This window comes from Anarrhichthys ocellatus, unplaced genomic scaffold (assembly GCF_004355925.1).
Source record: "Anarrhichthys ocellatus isolate YVR2014 unplaced genomic scaffold, GSC_Weel_1.0 scaffold71, whole genome shotgun sequence".
NCBI classification, from domain to species: Eukaryota; Metazoa; Chordata; class Actinopteri; order Perciformes; family Anarhichadidae; genus Anarrhichthys; species Anarrhichthys ocellatus.
In genome coordinates, this window is record NW_022280101.1 from 1,292,400 (window position 1) to 1,306,464 (window position 14,065).

The 14,065-nt window shown below is 46.4% G+C and overlaps 1 protein-coding gene across 15 annotated transcripts in view; it reads left to right on the forward strand.

The window, feature by feature from the left end:
• The first annotated feature begins 1,320 nt into the window (after nt 1-1,320).
• caska (calcium/calmodulin-dependent serine protein kinase a) overlaps nt 1,321-14,065 on the forward strand; it is a 94,852-nt gene continuing 82,107 nt past the window's right edge. For 13 of the 15 annotated variants that reach the window (XM_031873340.1, XM_031873341.1, XM_031873344.1 and 10 more), the window contains exon 1: nt 1,324-2,142. In XM_031873340.1, coding sequence (XP_031729200.1) covers nt 2,084-2,142 — 59 coding nt within the window. In that variant the 5' untranslated portion in view covers nt 1,324-2,083. Of the gene's footprint in view, nt 2,143-14,065 lie in introns of all 15 variants that reach the window. The other 2 variants (XM_031873355.1, XM_031873354.1) reach the window with 2 other exon arrangements.

A 14,065-nucleotide genomic window follows, 5' to 3' on the forward strand; every position in this document is an offset into this window, starting at 1 on the left:
CCCCCCCCCCCCCCCCCCCCCCCGCTTGTCACCTTGCAACACCGCACACAACCTCACATGATCAGCAAGGGCACACATTTCATACTTCAAATGGCCCAAATAGAAGATTTTTCTTACTGCTGCATAAGCAGCTGCAGCATCAAGGGAGAGACGCAATACCTACAGTAGCGGCATTGGGGTTTATTTAATTACATCACCACCATTTTTGTTGAAAAATCATGAATAAAAGAACAAGCTCATCATCTCGGGTTTACCGACGCTGCTTAATTATTCTCCCAGCATTCATTAGGCAATCAGCTGGCAATGCATTTATCCCACCGGAGCCCATGAAATATGAATAGACAGCACTTGTCTGTATGTTGTACTCGCATGTTTCCACTGCGTCGTACACTTTGTCAACGTAGAAATCCTAAAAGGTGTGAATGTTGACGCTGCAGACAACCACAGCCAGTCAGTTAGTAATACTGTCTCATGGTGTCTCATTTTGACCCCATGTGTTGCATTATTCCAGAGGGTAATCTGGTTTCTTTGCAGTTTAGCTACATCTAGAAACATATAAGGGTCCCTCCATTCGATTTTCATAAAACATCTGAGTCAGCTCAACAGAAAGGAGCTGTGTGGTGTTGTTTCCTGCAGTGCATGAACACATACAATCAAAGACAGTCTGTTTTAGTAGTAGATCGATGAGTTTCGGGGCTTATCAGACACCAAAATGCTTCAAACATCAGCATTTCTAAAATTCTATGTCGGGCAGCAACTCAGTATCAGTTAATCATGCGATTGTTTTCTTGATTCATTGTTTGTCAAAATAGCAAAACAAGCTGAGATTCCCAGAGCCCAAGGTGACTTCTTCAAATGTCAGTAAGAATATGGAGATAATCAGGAAATCATGAAACCGGCTCTTTGGAATTGTTGCTTGACAAATGACTCAACTGATTTATCGATTATCCAAAAAGTTGCAGATTAATTTTCTGTTGATCAACTAATTGGACAATTGGCTGATTGTTTCACCCCTGTGTAATAGGACACCATTCACCATACGACTGTCTGAATCATATCAGTGTTCATAACTTCTCAACTTAAATGGGTAGTTGTTTAGATGTATGCACATGCTTCATTCATGCTCCTGCTCGCTTCCGGATGGGAACTCCACTTCGTGTGTATCCATTGAAAAAGTCCGAAGGAAACTGCGGTTTTAGAAAATCCTTTATGGCGCCGCTCCTCCGCCATACTGGCTCAAAGCCTCTGGGCCTCTAAGGAGCATGCTGGGTAACAGCCCGGCGCCAAAATGGAGGACGGCTGAACAGTTTCACAACCCCCGTGTGGGAGGAGCTTGGTTTTCTGGAAGCTCTGTGGAGCGTCCAAGCACACGGGGGGAAGAAAAAAAACAAAAACATACACCAAGGGCTGGAAAGTGTTGCCGAGCCGAGGAGAAAGAGACGGAGAGTGCAGCTTCTCAGTTTGTACGGTGAACACTTGAACCCGCCCGTCGGTCGGGTTTACGCGACTAGAAGGACTGCGCGCGTCTGTGTGCGCGCGTATCCCCGAAAGTGTAACCCGTGGCTGTTCGGGAAGTGGAGATCACCGTTAACCCACCTGGACCAGTGCTGTAACCCGAGCCTGATGCGCACCGCCAACCGGGGGTCTGTCCGGGCATTTCCTCCTCTGTGTGAGTGCAACATTTAACAACACAGTCGTTACCGCCAGCGGAGTAATGCTTGTTTGACAACCACGTATGGTTTGCGTTTTGAGACGGGAGTACGTTACCGGGAAGCCGTGGGAAAGGCGGGGCCGAACCGGCGGACTCCCAAACCGGATTATTGAGCTCCCCCTGTGCCGAATCACCCACAGCGACGCAGCATATTTTTTGGGGGGGCGGGGGGTCGACGAAGGAGGCAACAACTGGAATTTAGAAACCTTTCTTGGGAACTCTTTACCGACTACACGAGCGGTGTTTTGTCATTCATTTCTGCCTAAACGGTCAGCTGTTCGTGGCCTCTCCGTTCCCCTCTTTTTTTAGGAGCACCGTCAGGTTTGGGACGCATATTTTGGGGATCATTTTTCCCCCAACCGGGGTCGGACTATGGCGGACGACGACATCCTCTTTGAAGATGTGTACGAGCTCTGCGAGGTCATTGGCAAGTAAGTGTTGCATTGCTGTTTTTATTCCACCGTTTAATTCCTTTATGAACGTTGGTCACCGGGGCTTTCCAATTGGCTCCTCCTAACAACCCGAGGGAATGACACGCGCGCAAGACGCACGCACACACACAAACTCAAACGCACATGCACGCTCCAAAAAAAAATCAAAGCGTGGGGATATTTGTGTCGGAATTAACGGTGTCCCCTTGGTCATCATAATTGATGGTGACCTTAATGGCACACTATATTATTAGAAGACGCGGCCACGTCCCACAACAGTTTAAAACACGGATGTTATGTCATTTGTTTTATGGTCGCCGCTGATGTGATAACAGTTGTTGCATTCCCAGTTTTATTGCTTTCTTCCAACATGAAGATAAGATCCTGTTTCGCTGTGGCAGCGTTTATCATCCTCCTGCTGTGGTTGCCCCGGTCATTACACAGTATACTTAGCGCGATACCGTGTGCTTTGACCCCCGGTGGCGGTTGCCAACTTGCTGCAGAGATGAAAGGGCAGGGCACCAGACCACCGTGAGTCATGCACATCTGGACCGTCACATCTGGTCATGGTTAGTGACTGAAGGTCTCACCCGGTGAGCTCCTTCTAGTAATGTTCACTGCTCGGATAAGAGGACAGCGGTGCCTGCAGAGAGGAGTCCCCGAGCATTTCATCTAGGTCGGGTTCATCCCCTGAGGAATAAGAATCTACGTTACCCCCACGCTAAAATAACTAATGCAAATATATATCTAGCAAATACACATTTCATCCTATAAGAATAGTATAGAATACTACCAGAAAGACTACTATAAACTCCCTTCAGACTAATAGTTTATAGGTTTAAATAGGTGATCTATACTGTTGCTACAATTACCTTCCTGTTGTAATCCCGCTTTAGAAATGAGGGAGGCAACAAACCTCAGTGTATCATTAACTTTTATCCATATAATTATAATCTATTGCAGCCAAGATTTATTTCTGGTGACCCGGCCTCTTCGGTCATTACTCACTATACTCGCGGAGCTTTGTTCTGCCCTAATGGCTGCAGTACCTGCACCACACCTGGGACTTTCCAACTTCACATAAAGGAACCGGAGAAAGTAACAAGAGGGAGACCGCCGCGAGGGAGACCGCCGCTTTGTTTTGGAGAAGAAGAAGATCTGTTTGAGGGGAAACTGTCTCTGTTTTGACCGACGCTTGAAGAAGTGACTGTGTCGTCCAAACTGCTGGTCTTGAATGAAGCACTTCATTGGGCGTTACAAACAGAAGCTCCGTGTGAATCAGGAGCTTGGCAGGTTTGACGGATAGAGCCAGTCAGTCATAGCGGGCTGACTGGTTCTGGGGGTGTCACGGAGGTGGTTGACTGTTTGACAGGGTGCTTAGTCTGCACAGCACATGTTTAGGCAAGTTTGAAAGCGCTGTGTGCTCTTTTTCTTTTGTTTGTTTTGTGTCCCACACAAAACTGCTGCTTCTCTCTCTCGCTCACTCAAACACACACAAGCGTGGTCCCCAAGAGCTCCTCCTGCTCCATCGGCCCCGCGCCTTCATGTTTAATGTAAACCTATAATAATCACCGTTTTTAAATATGTGTTCAGGTTCTTGTGGGGCAGAAGGAACACTTGGAAGCCAAATGCTTTTGAGTCAGCCCGCCACACACAACAACACACTTGCTCTTAGTTTTCTGAATCACAGTGTTACTCATCGGACAGACCGTCTGCGATTTACAGAGAGCGGCCTTTTATCAGCCGACCTGCTGCTCTCCGTGTGGAGAAGCTGCTGCAGCCGCGGCTTCTTTTTAAGACTGCAACGAAGCACCAATTGTGGGTTTTTGATTCCGAAAGAGACCGGATTAACTGCAAGGGAAATCCAACGACAACACCGCAGTCAGGAAAGACATTACTTTAAAAGCCCAACGCCCTGGATCGTGCATTGGAGCAAGTGTGTGCGTGTGTGTTCTGCAGGGTTAGACCCATGTAGTTGCAAATACAGACCTCTATCTATATATATATATATATATATATATATATATATATATATATATGGGTCATCCTGAACTGTGTTTGGAAAGCAGTGTTGTGATCCCTGCTCTGTGTGTGTGTCCCCTGGATTAAGGCCCAATGGAGAACAGCATCCACCCTGTAGTCGTGTCCATATTCATGCACACGCATCAGTCGACTATAGCATGAAGACTTGGCCCCCGTGAGCATGTTGTGTACATCCGTCTGGCTGTCAGATTGATCCTGCCCGTTGTGCCCCTGTGTCCCGAGGCGCAAGAACAACAACTGCAACAGCAAGGACGGGGTGAGGGCGGGAGAAACAAAGAAGACAAGAACGAGGAGAGTAAGTCATGGATTGAGGGTGAGAGAGGGAGAAAGAGAGGTTGGATGTGGGACGAGTGAGGGAGCAGGAGAGGTCAGGAGAAGGAAGCAGTCCATTAGTTTGACTCACACATTAAGAGACATCCTGTGCCCTCGGGCCATGCTCTTTTCTGGTTCATCCGCGGGAGAAAAAACAAAAGTTGTGCCTGTGTTTCTCACAGTAGGGGACGTAACACAGCGCTGTGCATAAAGAAATGGACAGCCGGAAAGATGTTGTTTTCCTTTTGTTGTTCCTCGCAGCTCTAAACTGCACTGCAGCTAATGCTTGTGGACAACAGCAAATGCTAATTTCAGTGCATCGGACCGAAACGGCACAGCGTCCAAGGTTTGGGGAAAGTAATGACGTCATGTTTGCAACATCAGACTGCAGTCTACACAAAGACACGAAGTATTCCAGTTTTCTGGCCTTATCCCGAAAAAGACAATATTCCTACTAAGCCGTGAACATAGCTGATGTAAAATGAATATTACACCAATATTCCCGTTTACATGCAGCCTCACGCTTTCACTTCCTCGGCGTTGCGATATATTTGTGTACATATCAGAAAACCTGAATCCAAGTCTTTGATGGAGTTTGAAAGTAGGCGTGTTCCTCCCTCCAACCAGAAACGTGGGCTTCTCTACTGGGCACGCATCTCTGCAATCGTAACTCCAAACTGTATATGCCGTTTACATGACGCGTATCAAATGTGGAATACTGAAAATAACAGTGGAATATTGGTGTGCATGTAAAGGTTGTCAGTGTTAACAGCATTGGTGCTACAGTCACAGGCCATTGAGAGTTTATGCAGCGAAGCGTGGAGTCTCTCGGCTCCTCTGTTAATGGAGCCAAAACCGTGAGTTAGTATTAGCTGAACGGATCAACGGCCTACCTGTCCCCGAGTATTTGGACTCGCTGTGGATTTAATAGTGGAGATCGTCCTGGAACATATCGCCGTGGAGGCGATCTGCTCCACTCTGAACAAAATGAATTACCCTCCATTTGCATAGCTCGCGGCCTAGGAGGACACTCGAGGGTGCTGTACAAGGCCTGCATGTCATTATAACTCTCAGTCCAAGGAGGTGTGTGTTTAACGTGTGTGTGTGTGTGTGTGTGTGTCAGTTCGTGCATTCGTGTGGTCCGGTGTGTCCCTTACCAAGAGGTGACGGGGAATAAAAGCCAGAGGCCTATCTCGTGTGTCTCATTCACCTCCTGCAGTGAACCGACATCACCCTGTAATCCACGGGGGATGAAATACCTGCTAGTTCACCGTTTCACCGCTGTATCTTTCAGCTTGCTTGTGGGAGAAATGATGGTAATAATGAGGTAGGTTTGTTAGTGTGTGTGCGGCGTGCCTCCCTCAGGAGGAGTAGTGTTTTTCTGGTGCTAAGGTGCCACCTGCCAGTTTAGTTAATTATGTATTTTAAAGGCTCTGCTCAGGTTTCGTGTATTTATGTGCGTTTATGTCCCGTTCGTTCTCGGTAAAACGTGTGAAACGCTGACCTACATCCGGACAGGCGGCCCCACTACAGGAGCCACGTCTCTGGCAGAGTTGGCCATGGGGCTCAGGTTGTTGATGGCGATGTGCGTCGCTAGCTAATGCTGAGCACGAGTGGTGGCCGGCCGCTCTCTGAGATATTCTACAAATAAGCCACCCAGCAGACCCAAGGGCTGTGGGTCAGTAGGTTAAACACTGCTCTGTTTACATTGTCAGACTCGAGTGTGTTTTTTAAAAGGCAGTCTGCCCGGCACACAACTTAATGGCAGCTGTGTTCACTGCCGAGGCTCTCACTCCTCGAAAAAATATATTGCACTCGGGGTCAATTTGAATAACGGCGTCTGCCAAGTGGTGCTATTTCCTGCACTGAGTTGTCATCTTTTCACTGGTTGAGATGTGTGCTTGGCAGGATGTTGCTGCTCTTTAGCTCCGTCCTAATAAATGAATTCCCTCTGAAGTTACCGAAACAATATACCAATTTAAAAAAAAATGCAAGTTTTTAAAAGTCATAATGCAACAACGACGTGGCTGTGACTGAATTGGGTGCTGGGACCCGAGGGAATACGCGCGTGGAGTCGTCCCCGGGGCCTTTCGCCTGCACCACGTGTATAATTATGTGCAGGCAACTTGTATTATGTGAGCTTCGCCTCTCTGTTGGGGTTTGGAGGCGAAAAATCAGATGAAAGGCTGGTTCCTGCACGCACAATTACACATAGATGATATAGCAGAGAGATCTTGCCCTCGGCCACTAAAATATTAATCCATCCTCATCAAGCTGGAGAAAACACCCCCAGCAGACCCCAGCAGCTCCCTGTGAGCAGCGCAGAGTAGAGGAGCTACATCTGGCTTCTTGTTGAGCCCGTCAGAAGGACCAGCTCTGTTCAGGTCTCGCAGTAGATGCTGCTGAAGTAACAGGAACATGTGGTGTGTTTAAACCTGGAAGGACTGACCTAAGGGAAGTGGAAACTAGGGATGCACTGATCCGACTTCTTCAGTCCCGATCCCGATACCTGGTCTTTGGGTCTCGGCCGCTACAGAGAACCGGTCCGATACAAGAGTTTAATTAACACGGCTTTATGCCTCACTGCGTGGAAGAGACTGGGATCACTCTATAATATGTAAGGCAACATTGACGTATCATCACATTTTAAGTTGATACGGTGAACTTGTGAGCAAACAGTTGCTTATTTTACACATCCAGCATGTCATGTGATGCATTATTCACTCTCTTTTACCTCCGTGTTTGGTCTCCACCAACTCCTGAGGGAAATGTGTTTATTTCATGATGACCATGTCAGTTGATTGGTTAGAAATACAGTAACATAGTTTCTGTTTGTGCATTGTCAAAACAATTAACCTTACTGATATGGCATTATGCAAAGATTTCTCTACATTGCAACTTGCCGATTATGCAACATGCTTGATATCGTGTGTTTTAGTGGTTTGACCGAGACAAATAGCTTTGTGTCCTCCGCTGAAATAAATGTGTATCTGGCCCGAAGCTGTGCAACTATCTGCAGCCTCTCCACCAAACACACAATCCTTAAGATATTTATAGAGGCTGCCAGTCACTGGTTCATTTTAAACCAAGTATGGATGTGTTTCTTCACCTCCTCAGGCGGTTGTGTGTGTGTGTGTACTTGGCAGAATTGCAGGAAAGAGCAGCGTAATCAGAGCAGTTATCCAGGGATCTCTTCTAGCGTTCTGCATTTCCACTTCATGTTGGCGTGGAGGGAAGTGAAAGCATATGCAGCACCTGACCTTTTTACTAATAGAGGAATCAGTCATGTTCTCCAGATGATGCGGAGGAAGAGGCCCGTCTGATAAAAGCCTGTCTCATTGTTGTCACATTGACTAAGCGGGCTCAGTATTTCAGTTATCTGTAGAATAGCAGACACTGACCCACAGAGCCTCGTCACCGGGCTTTTGCCTCGGCTATAGCTGCAATTTAGCGTAGTTTAAGTTTCTTCTAGATCTGGGCTATTGGAGATATTCTTCATCGGGAAACTGAAGTTGCTGTCTACAGTTACTTCATTTGCTTGGCTGCAAGAGCTTGAGGGATCCGGGATCGTTTCCATCGGAGAGAGAAAGCCGCTGTCTGAGTTTATGATCTCGGAGGCTCTCAGTATCTTTTATTTATTGTGTTGTGATGTGGTTTACTGTCAGAGGCAAGACTATGAAAAGGTAAACCACTGAGTAGTGTCATTTCAAAACTAGAGAATTTCTGTTAATACATTTTCTGATGATGGATTAATACGTTGGACCGTAAAAACTAAAAGGGGAAGAGGAGCAACACTATCGTAGTCAGGAGAGGACACGAGGTGTTTGTAGCTGCCCTGAGCACTAACGCACCCAGATGGTTTATTTACCAGTTTCTGGTTTATGTGTGTGAGCGCATGTGTCTGAGTGAGGATCTGACTGTGCGATCACAGCGGCTTTCTGTTAGCCAACAAGGTGATATAGTACCTGTTTTATTTATATGTTATTCCCCACCTGGCCCTGTGTGTGTCTTGAGTGTTCTCCCACACAGATGTCCTGTCTGTGTGTGTGTGTGTGTGTGTTATGAGTCTCATCTGTCGGTTAATAAAACACAGAAACGCATTTAGAAAGATGACGAACATCTCTGTGAAGTCATACACTCAACACAGCAGCAGCCCAAATGTTTATATGCTAGTTGCCTTGGCTTCTATGAATAAATATTATGTAATTTATGGGTTTTTTTAAGCTCCTGTTGGTCTTTGGTTTGTCTGGATTAAGTTGCCAAAAGTCGCTGGTGCTTGTAGTGACATTTTAGTGCTATTTCTGACTCCTTTCTCTTGTTTCCAGTTTATTTTCTTTGTCCTGCTGTCGTTCAATTTGGGGCCTTTTTTTTTTTCAATCTAAACCAATTTCCATGCTGCATGCCAAAGCACATAGTGTCACCTGGGTTACAGAACAACACCCAGCATGCAACACACGGGGGAAAGATATTTCCCTTTCAAGCCTTGAGAAAATAACGGTTTATAGCAGTATAATTCTAGAGGACATTAACCCACACAGAGCCCCAGAAGTTACTTATTACACCAAATGAAAGGTGAACGTGCTCGTGTTAGAGATAGGATTGGGCTCGATTGTTGGCATGTTGGCTCCCGATGACAGTCGGACCTGTTTGTTCAGTGGCAGGAAGAGAAACAGACCTGAAGGGAAACGTAAGAACCCTCCTGTGCTGAAGATGGTTTGCAGATGTCGAGAGGCTTTGCTGTGATTTCACCGGTTTTCACTGCGCTACACCTTCATCGCAGTACGTTGTGTGAAAGCAGCTCCTGCTTCAGACCCGACGCATAATTCAGGCCAAGTTACAGTTCATTCAAAGTGCGTTATCACACTAAGGTGTTGAAGATAAAACACTCGCTGGATGAGCTCATAAGGCCGAGGAAGGTCAGACGTTGAAGAGGTCTGTTTAGAGTGTTTGCTTTGGTAATGCTCACTGTGTGTGTGTGTGTGTGTGAGTGTGAGAGTGTGAGAGATCTAATGAGATCTGAGTACCTTGAAGTCGTCCCTGACGTATACATTTAAGGAGATGAGGGCTACAGCAACACTTGTGGTACACAGAACAGCTTCAATGTTAGACCTCTACCGATCAAATGAAGTTGCTCTGTGTTCTCCAACTATTGCTTATATGTGCTTGATTAAGTTCGGTCTATAGCTAAATTATTCTTATAAAGCTCCAGGCATTTAGTCGATTAGTAAGTTAGGCCATAAATTACTATAGTGAGTCAAGTCTGAACATAAGTTATGTTCTATAACATAAATAAAAGATTCAAGTCCATTTTATTTAAATAGCCGAATATCACAAGTCACAAATCGGCCTCGGGGGTGGGGGTGGGGGGCTTTACAAGTGTAGCGGTTCTGTGTCTGACGGTGACGGGCCCATTGTTGGTGACTGCAGCCATGAAGGCATGTGTACCGCTGTAACAGATGATATTTCTATCACTCCATTCAGCTCAGTTTCTATAGAGCTCCGTCTCAGCACTCACAGAGTTCTTCTCGTCATCATCCATGTTGGTGAGAGATCAGCCCATCCTGCTTCTACGTGCTTTCTGTCTCATGCACACGCGTAACTGTGTGATTGACCTCGATCTAACGAGGAACAAATGCATATTTACAAAACTAGTGTGACAAGACAGCTGGAGACGCAAAACACGCACTCTGTTGTGTGGCAGAGTGCGGCATGTGTGGTCCTGCTGCTTCTTCTTTGCCGTAGAAATGCTTTCCAATCGCTGGTCTCAAAGGTTTTACCTCCAGGCAGTTAAATTACTGAACAGCAAATTAGAATTCGATTATTTACATTGTCATATATAGTTTTTAAGGGATGACAGAACCAGGCCAGATGCATTTAAACGCACAACTGTACTTAAAAGTTATATGACTATAAACTTCTTATCGACTTCGCGTGCACTGAATTAATATAGCATCGGACTCGGAGCCTGCAGAAACACACTCTTTTTACGACAATGATCTTTAATCCCTTTACCAGTGAGTAGAAACCTTATGTCAACACTAAAATTCATTTGTAAAGCCGATAGACTTGAGTGCTGTGATATGACGAGACTTCTCTGTGGAGTCGTGTTAGCCTCCGGTTTCTGTAGTCTATTAGTCTGCCAGCTAGTTATTTACTAACCTATAAACACTTCCAGGCTCTAACAAGGTGCTACCAGCCCGTTAAACGTTATTGCCCGTTAATTGGAGGGCAACGCGCTCTCCTTCCCACCTTGCTTTGTTACTTCTATCCAGAGGTGCGGGTGTGATCCAGGTCTTTGCTGACTTCGATTTTGACGTAGGATGTTGCTTCATCACACCGCTCTGATCTCAGCGGCTACAGTCCTCGTCCATCATCCGACCTCTGACCTCGAATACGCACCGCATGTAGTTCTGATTCCGACCCGAACACACGCACACGGCTCCATGTGCAGCATGTCAACATGTGCCCGCGCTCCCTGGTTCATGTTTGTGTGCATTCACATGAGTCTGATGTATTGTGATGTTGGCCCCCGGTGACAACTAGAATAGATGTATTTCATTCAGTCTCTCGTTATTGTTTTCGTGTTTAACATGTTTTTTTTTTCTTCCTGGAACGGTTCTAATGGGCTCCTTAAAGACAGGAAGTCTCATGTAGCAGTGATAATCACAGCCTGCCTCCTAAAACAATGCTTCATATTGATTAGAACAGCGCCTGTGAGACACACACACACACACACACACACATTCAACCATCAGATTGTGAGTCTTCGTAACCCAGCGATTGTCTGTCCTTTTTGTCCTTGAGCTTGATTTGTGGTTATTTCATGGCGCTGCACAGAGATATATATATATATATATATATAACGGGTCAAATACACTTACAAAACAGGCACACATATATTTTGACAGACTTGGACATCAAGCTGTACCTCTTACATTATTTATGTCTAAGTCTGTGGCTGTGCTGTGTCTTGCAACTGGGTTTAAATCATTGATCGTGGCTGCAGAGGAGATGCAGCGTGCGGTGCAGAGAGCCGGGTCTGTGTGGGCTGGCCGGTGCATGCATGTGCATGACGGGGACATGCATCGAATGTCTCACCTTTTGTAATCAGTCATTTGTAATGATGCAGTTATTTAAGGGTGTTGGTGTTAACGGCGTAGAGATCAGGGTTAGGAAGCAGCGAGTACTTGGAGGAGCATCGATGTGGAGGGCCCTTAGCTGCCACATTTAGCCGGGTCTTACGGCGGTGTTGACATATTGTCTGACAGATGGGTGACACATGCTCTGTGTCCCAGCCCCATTGTAAGCGCAACTGCGGCTTCGGTGTCGGGAGGCGCGGAGTGGAAAACCACACATCTTACTTCAAGCTGCCACAATCTCACAGTACAATGCACATTTACCACTTGAGTTCTCTTTATCTCCTCCACTCCCCTCCATCTCTCTGCTCTCCCTCAACTCCCACTTGAAATGTCAGTCTCACCTGACACTCTCTCTCTCTCCGTCTCCAAGTCGTTGTGGTGCAACTTCCTACAATGTCGTCTCACCACAAACCATGTGGTGTTTCTATGCGTGTGCTGACCCACACAGACACACACACCGCACAATGTGGGCTCTCTGACGCGTTCGTGTCACTCCTACTCCTGGCCTTGTACAATGCCTCCGCTCACATTTGTTCTCTTTTATTCCATCTGTCAGTAGCTTAGATGAAGCTGGCATTACTCGGCTTCTTCACAATTGACAAAGGCGATGTTTGTTCTGGTAGAGGAGTTCTATGAAGTCTCTGCAGCAGCAGGACAGAGAGTGACTGGAAGAACAGTGCCACTGTCAATTTTTAGCCTTCTCTGCCCTGCCATCTGCAGCACTACGGGGCGCTGACAGCCTTCCACCGCATATGTTCTGATTCGGTGCATGTGTGGCGAGAAAAATCTGCTCTAAAATAACCCATGTCTACACCTGTCAACTAAGAACATGCAGCAGCAGCAGCAGCAGCACCACGACTCTGTGTCCAAAACACCCAGCTGTCACGGTCACCTCACCTTCTGTGCAGCTCGTGGAGAGCTAGTGGTGTTAAAACACAGCTTTGTGGTTCATACCATCCGATATGGATGTTTATCCTTACACAGCCAACAGTCTGCTGTGATATGAGAGATTCTACGACTGGCTGGCTGTATTCACACACACACACACACACACACACACACACACACACACACACACACACACACACACTTCCAAATATTTACCCTCTTCTTTTCCAATCTGTGGATTCACCTCCTAGCTGTTTGCTGCTGGGGCTGGATGAGCGGGAGTGATGAGAAGATGAGTTGAGATCAGGTGCACTTTTAAAGAGTGACTCATTGAGGGGGGGCTTGTAAGGCTTTTGAATCACCTGCCAGAGTATGTGGGAATACACCCTGTAAGAGGAGTCTCAGCCGCTGTCTTTATCGTCTGGTTTTTGAAGAATACTGAGAGTAAAATGGTAAAATACACGCTGCACTCATGTACCTTGGCTCTTATGTCTTTGTCGTTTCTTAGATCGTAGCATTTTCAGCCAAACTTTGAAGATATAATCCATAAAAGTACTTTTCTACAAAGATGTAATGGCCCGAGCCTGCAGGGTTGTCCCCATAGACGTGGATAAGAAGTGGATGTAGTCACCGCGATGTCACCCATCTGTTTGTGAGCGGTATTTGGGCCGTCGCCATCTTGGTTTTTTTGCAACCAGAAGTGACCCGAGACGGTGGAGCGAAGTAAAACCGAACGCTGAATAAGACTGAGAGCCTGCACGTCAGCAAAATGCACGTCGTTAAATAATCGTGCGATTCAGAGCAGTTCATATCAACGCGACGGAGCCATTAAATGTAATTCTTTCTTCCAGCAGATGGACTCGGCTGAATATGAGCTATTTATAATCAGTGCAAAGAAAGAAGAGTTGCACACCTGTGTGGTAATCTGCTCCCTTTGTTGCTCGCTCACAGCACGTGCAACAAACAATAAGCGGTGTATTTTTATTTGTATTAAGGCAGCGAGTGTTGGAGACTAAAAATACACCTCGGATAGAGAATCTCTTAGAAGTGATTGAGGACGGAGCGTGTTTCACTGGTTTTGTCACAGTAATACTCGGAGAGAGGTGTGTCAGTGTTACTGAGGACGGGGCTGGAATTTGGGTTGATGTTTAGTGAGGATAAGAAGAGCTGAAATGTGCTGCAGTCAAATGATAACTGTGTATAAAGACACACACACACACACACACACACACACACACACACGCGCGCAGGCACACAACAATATTAGCAGCGCTCAGCAGTTTTCTCAGGCTTTTCATGAAGAGTCTGTGTTCACCCTCTGCTCAAGCGCCTGACCAAGACAGGTTCCCGGCTCATTGTACAGTATGTGACACACCCACACACACACACACACACACACATCCCACTGCATGTTGGATTGTTATGTAAAGAGCCCTTACTGGGGTCAGGTAAACATACAGTGGCTGTGAGACAGGTTATTTAAACACAAGTTACAACTCTTCTGTTTGGTAAACAAACGCTGAGCCCACTTTCTCTCTCTC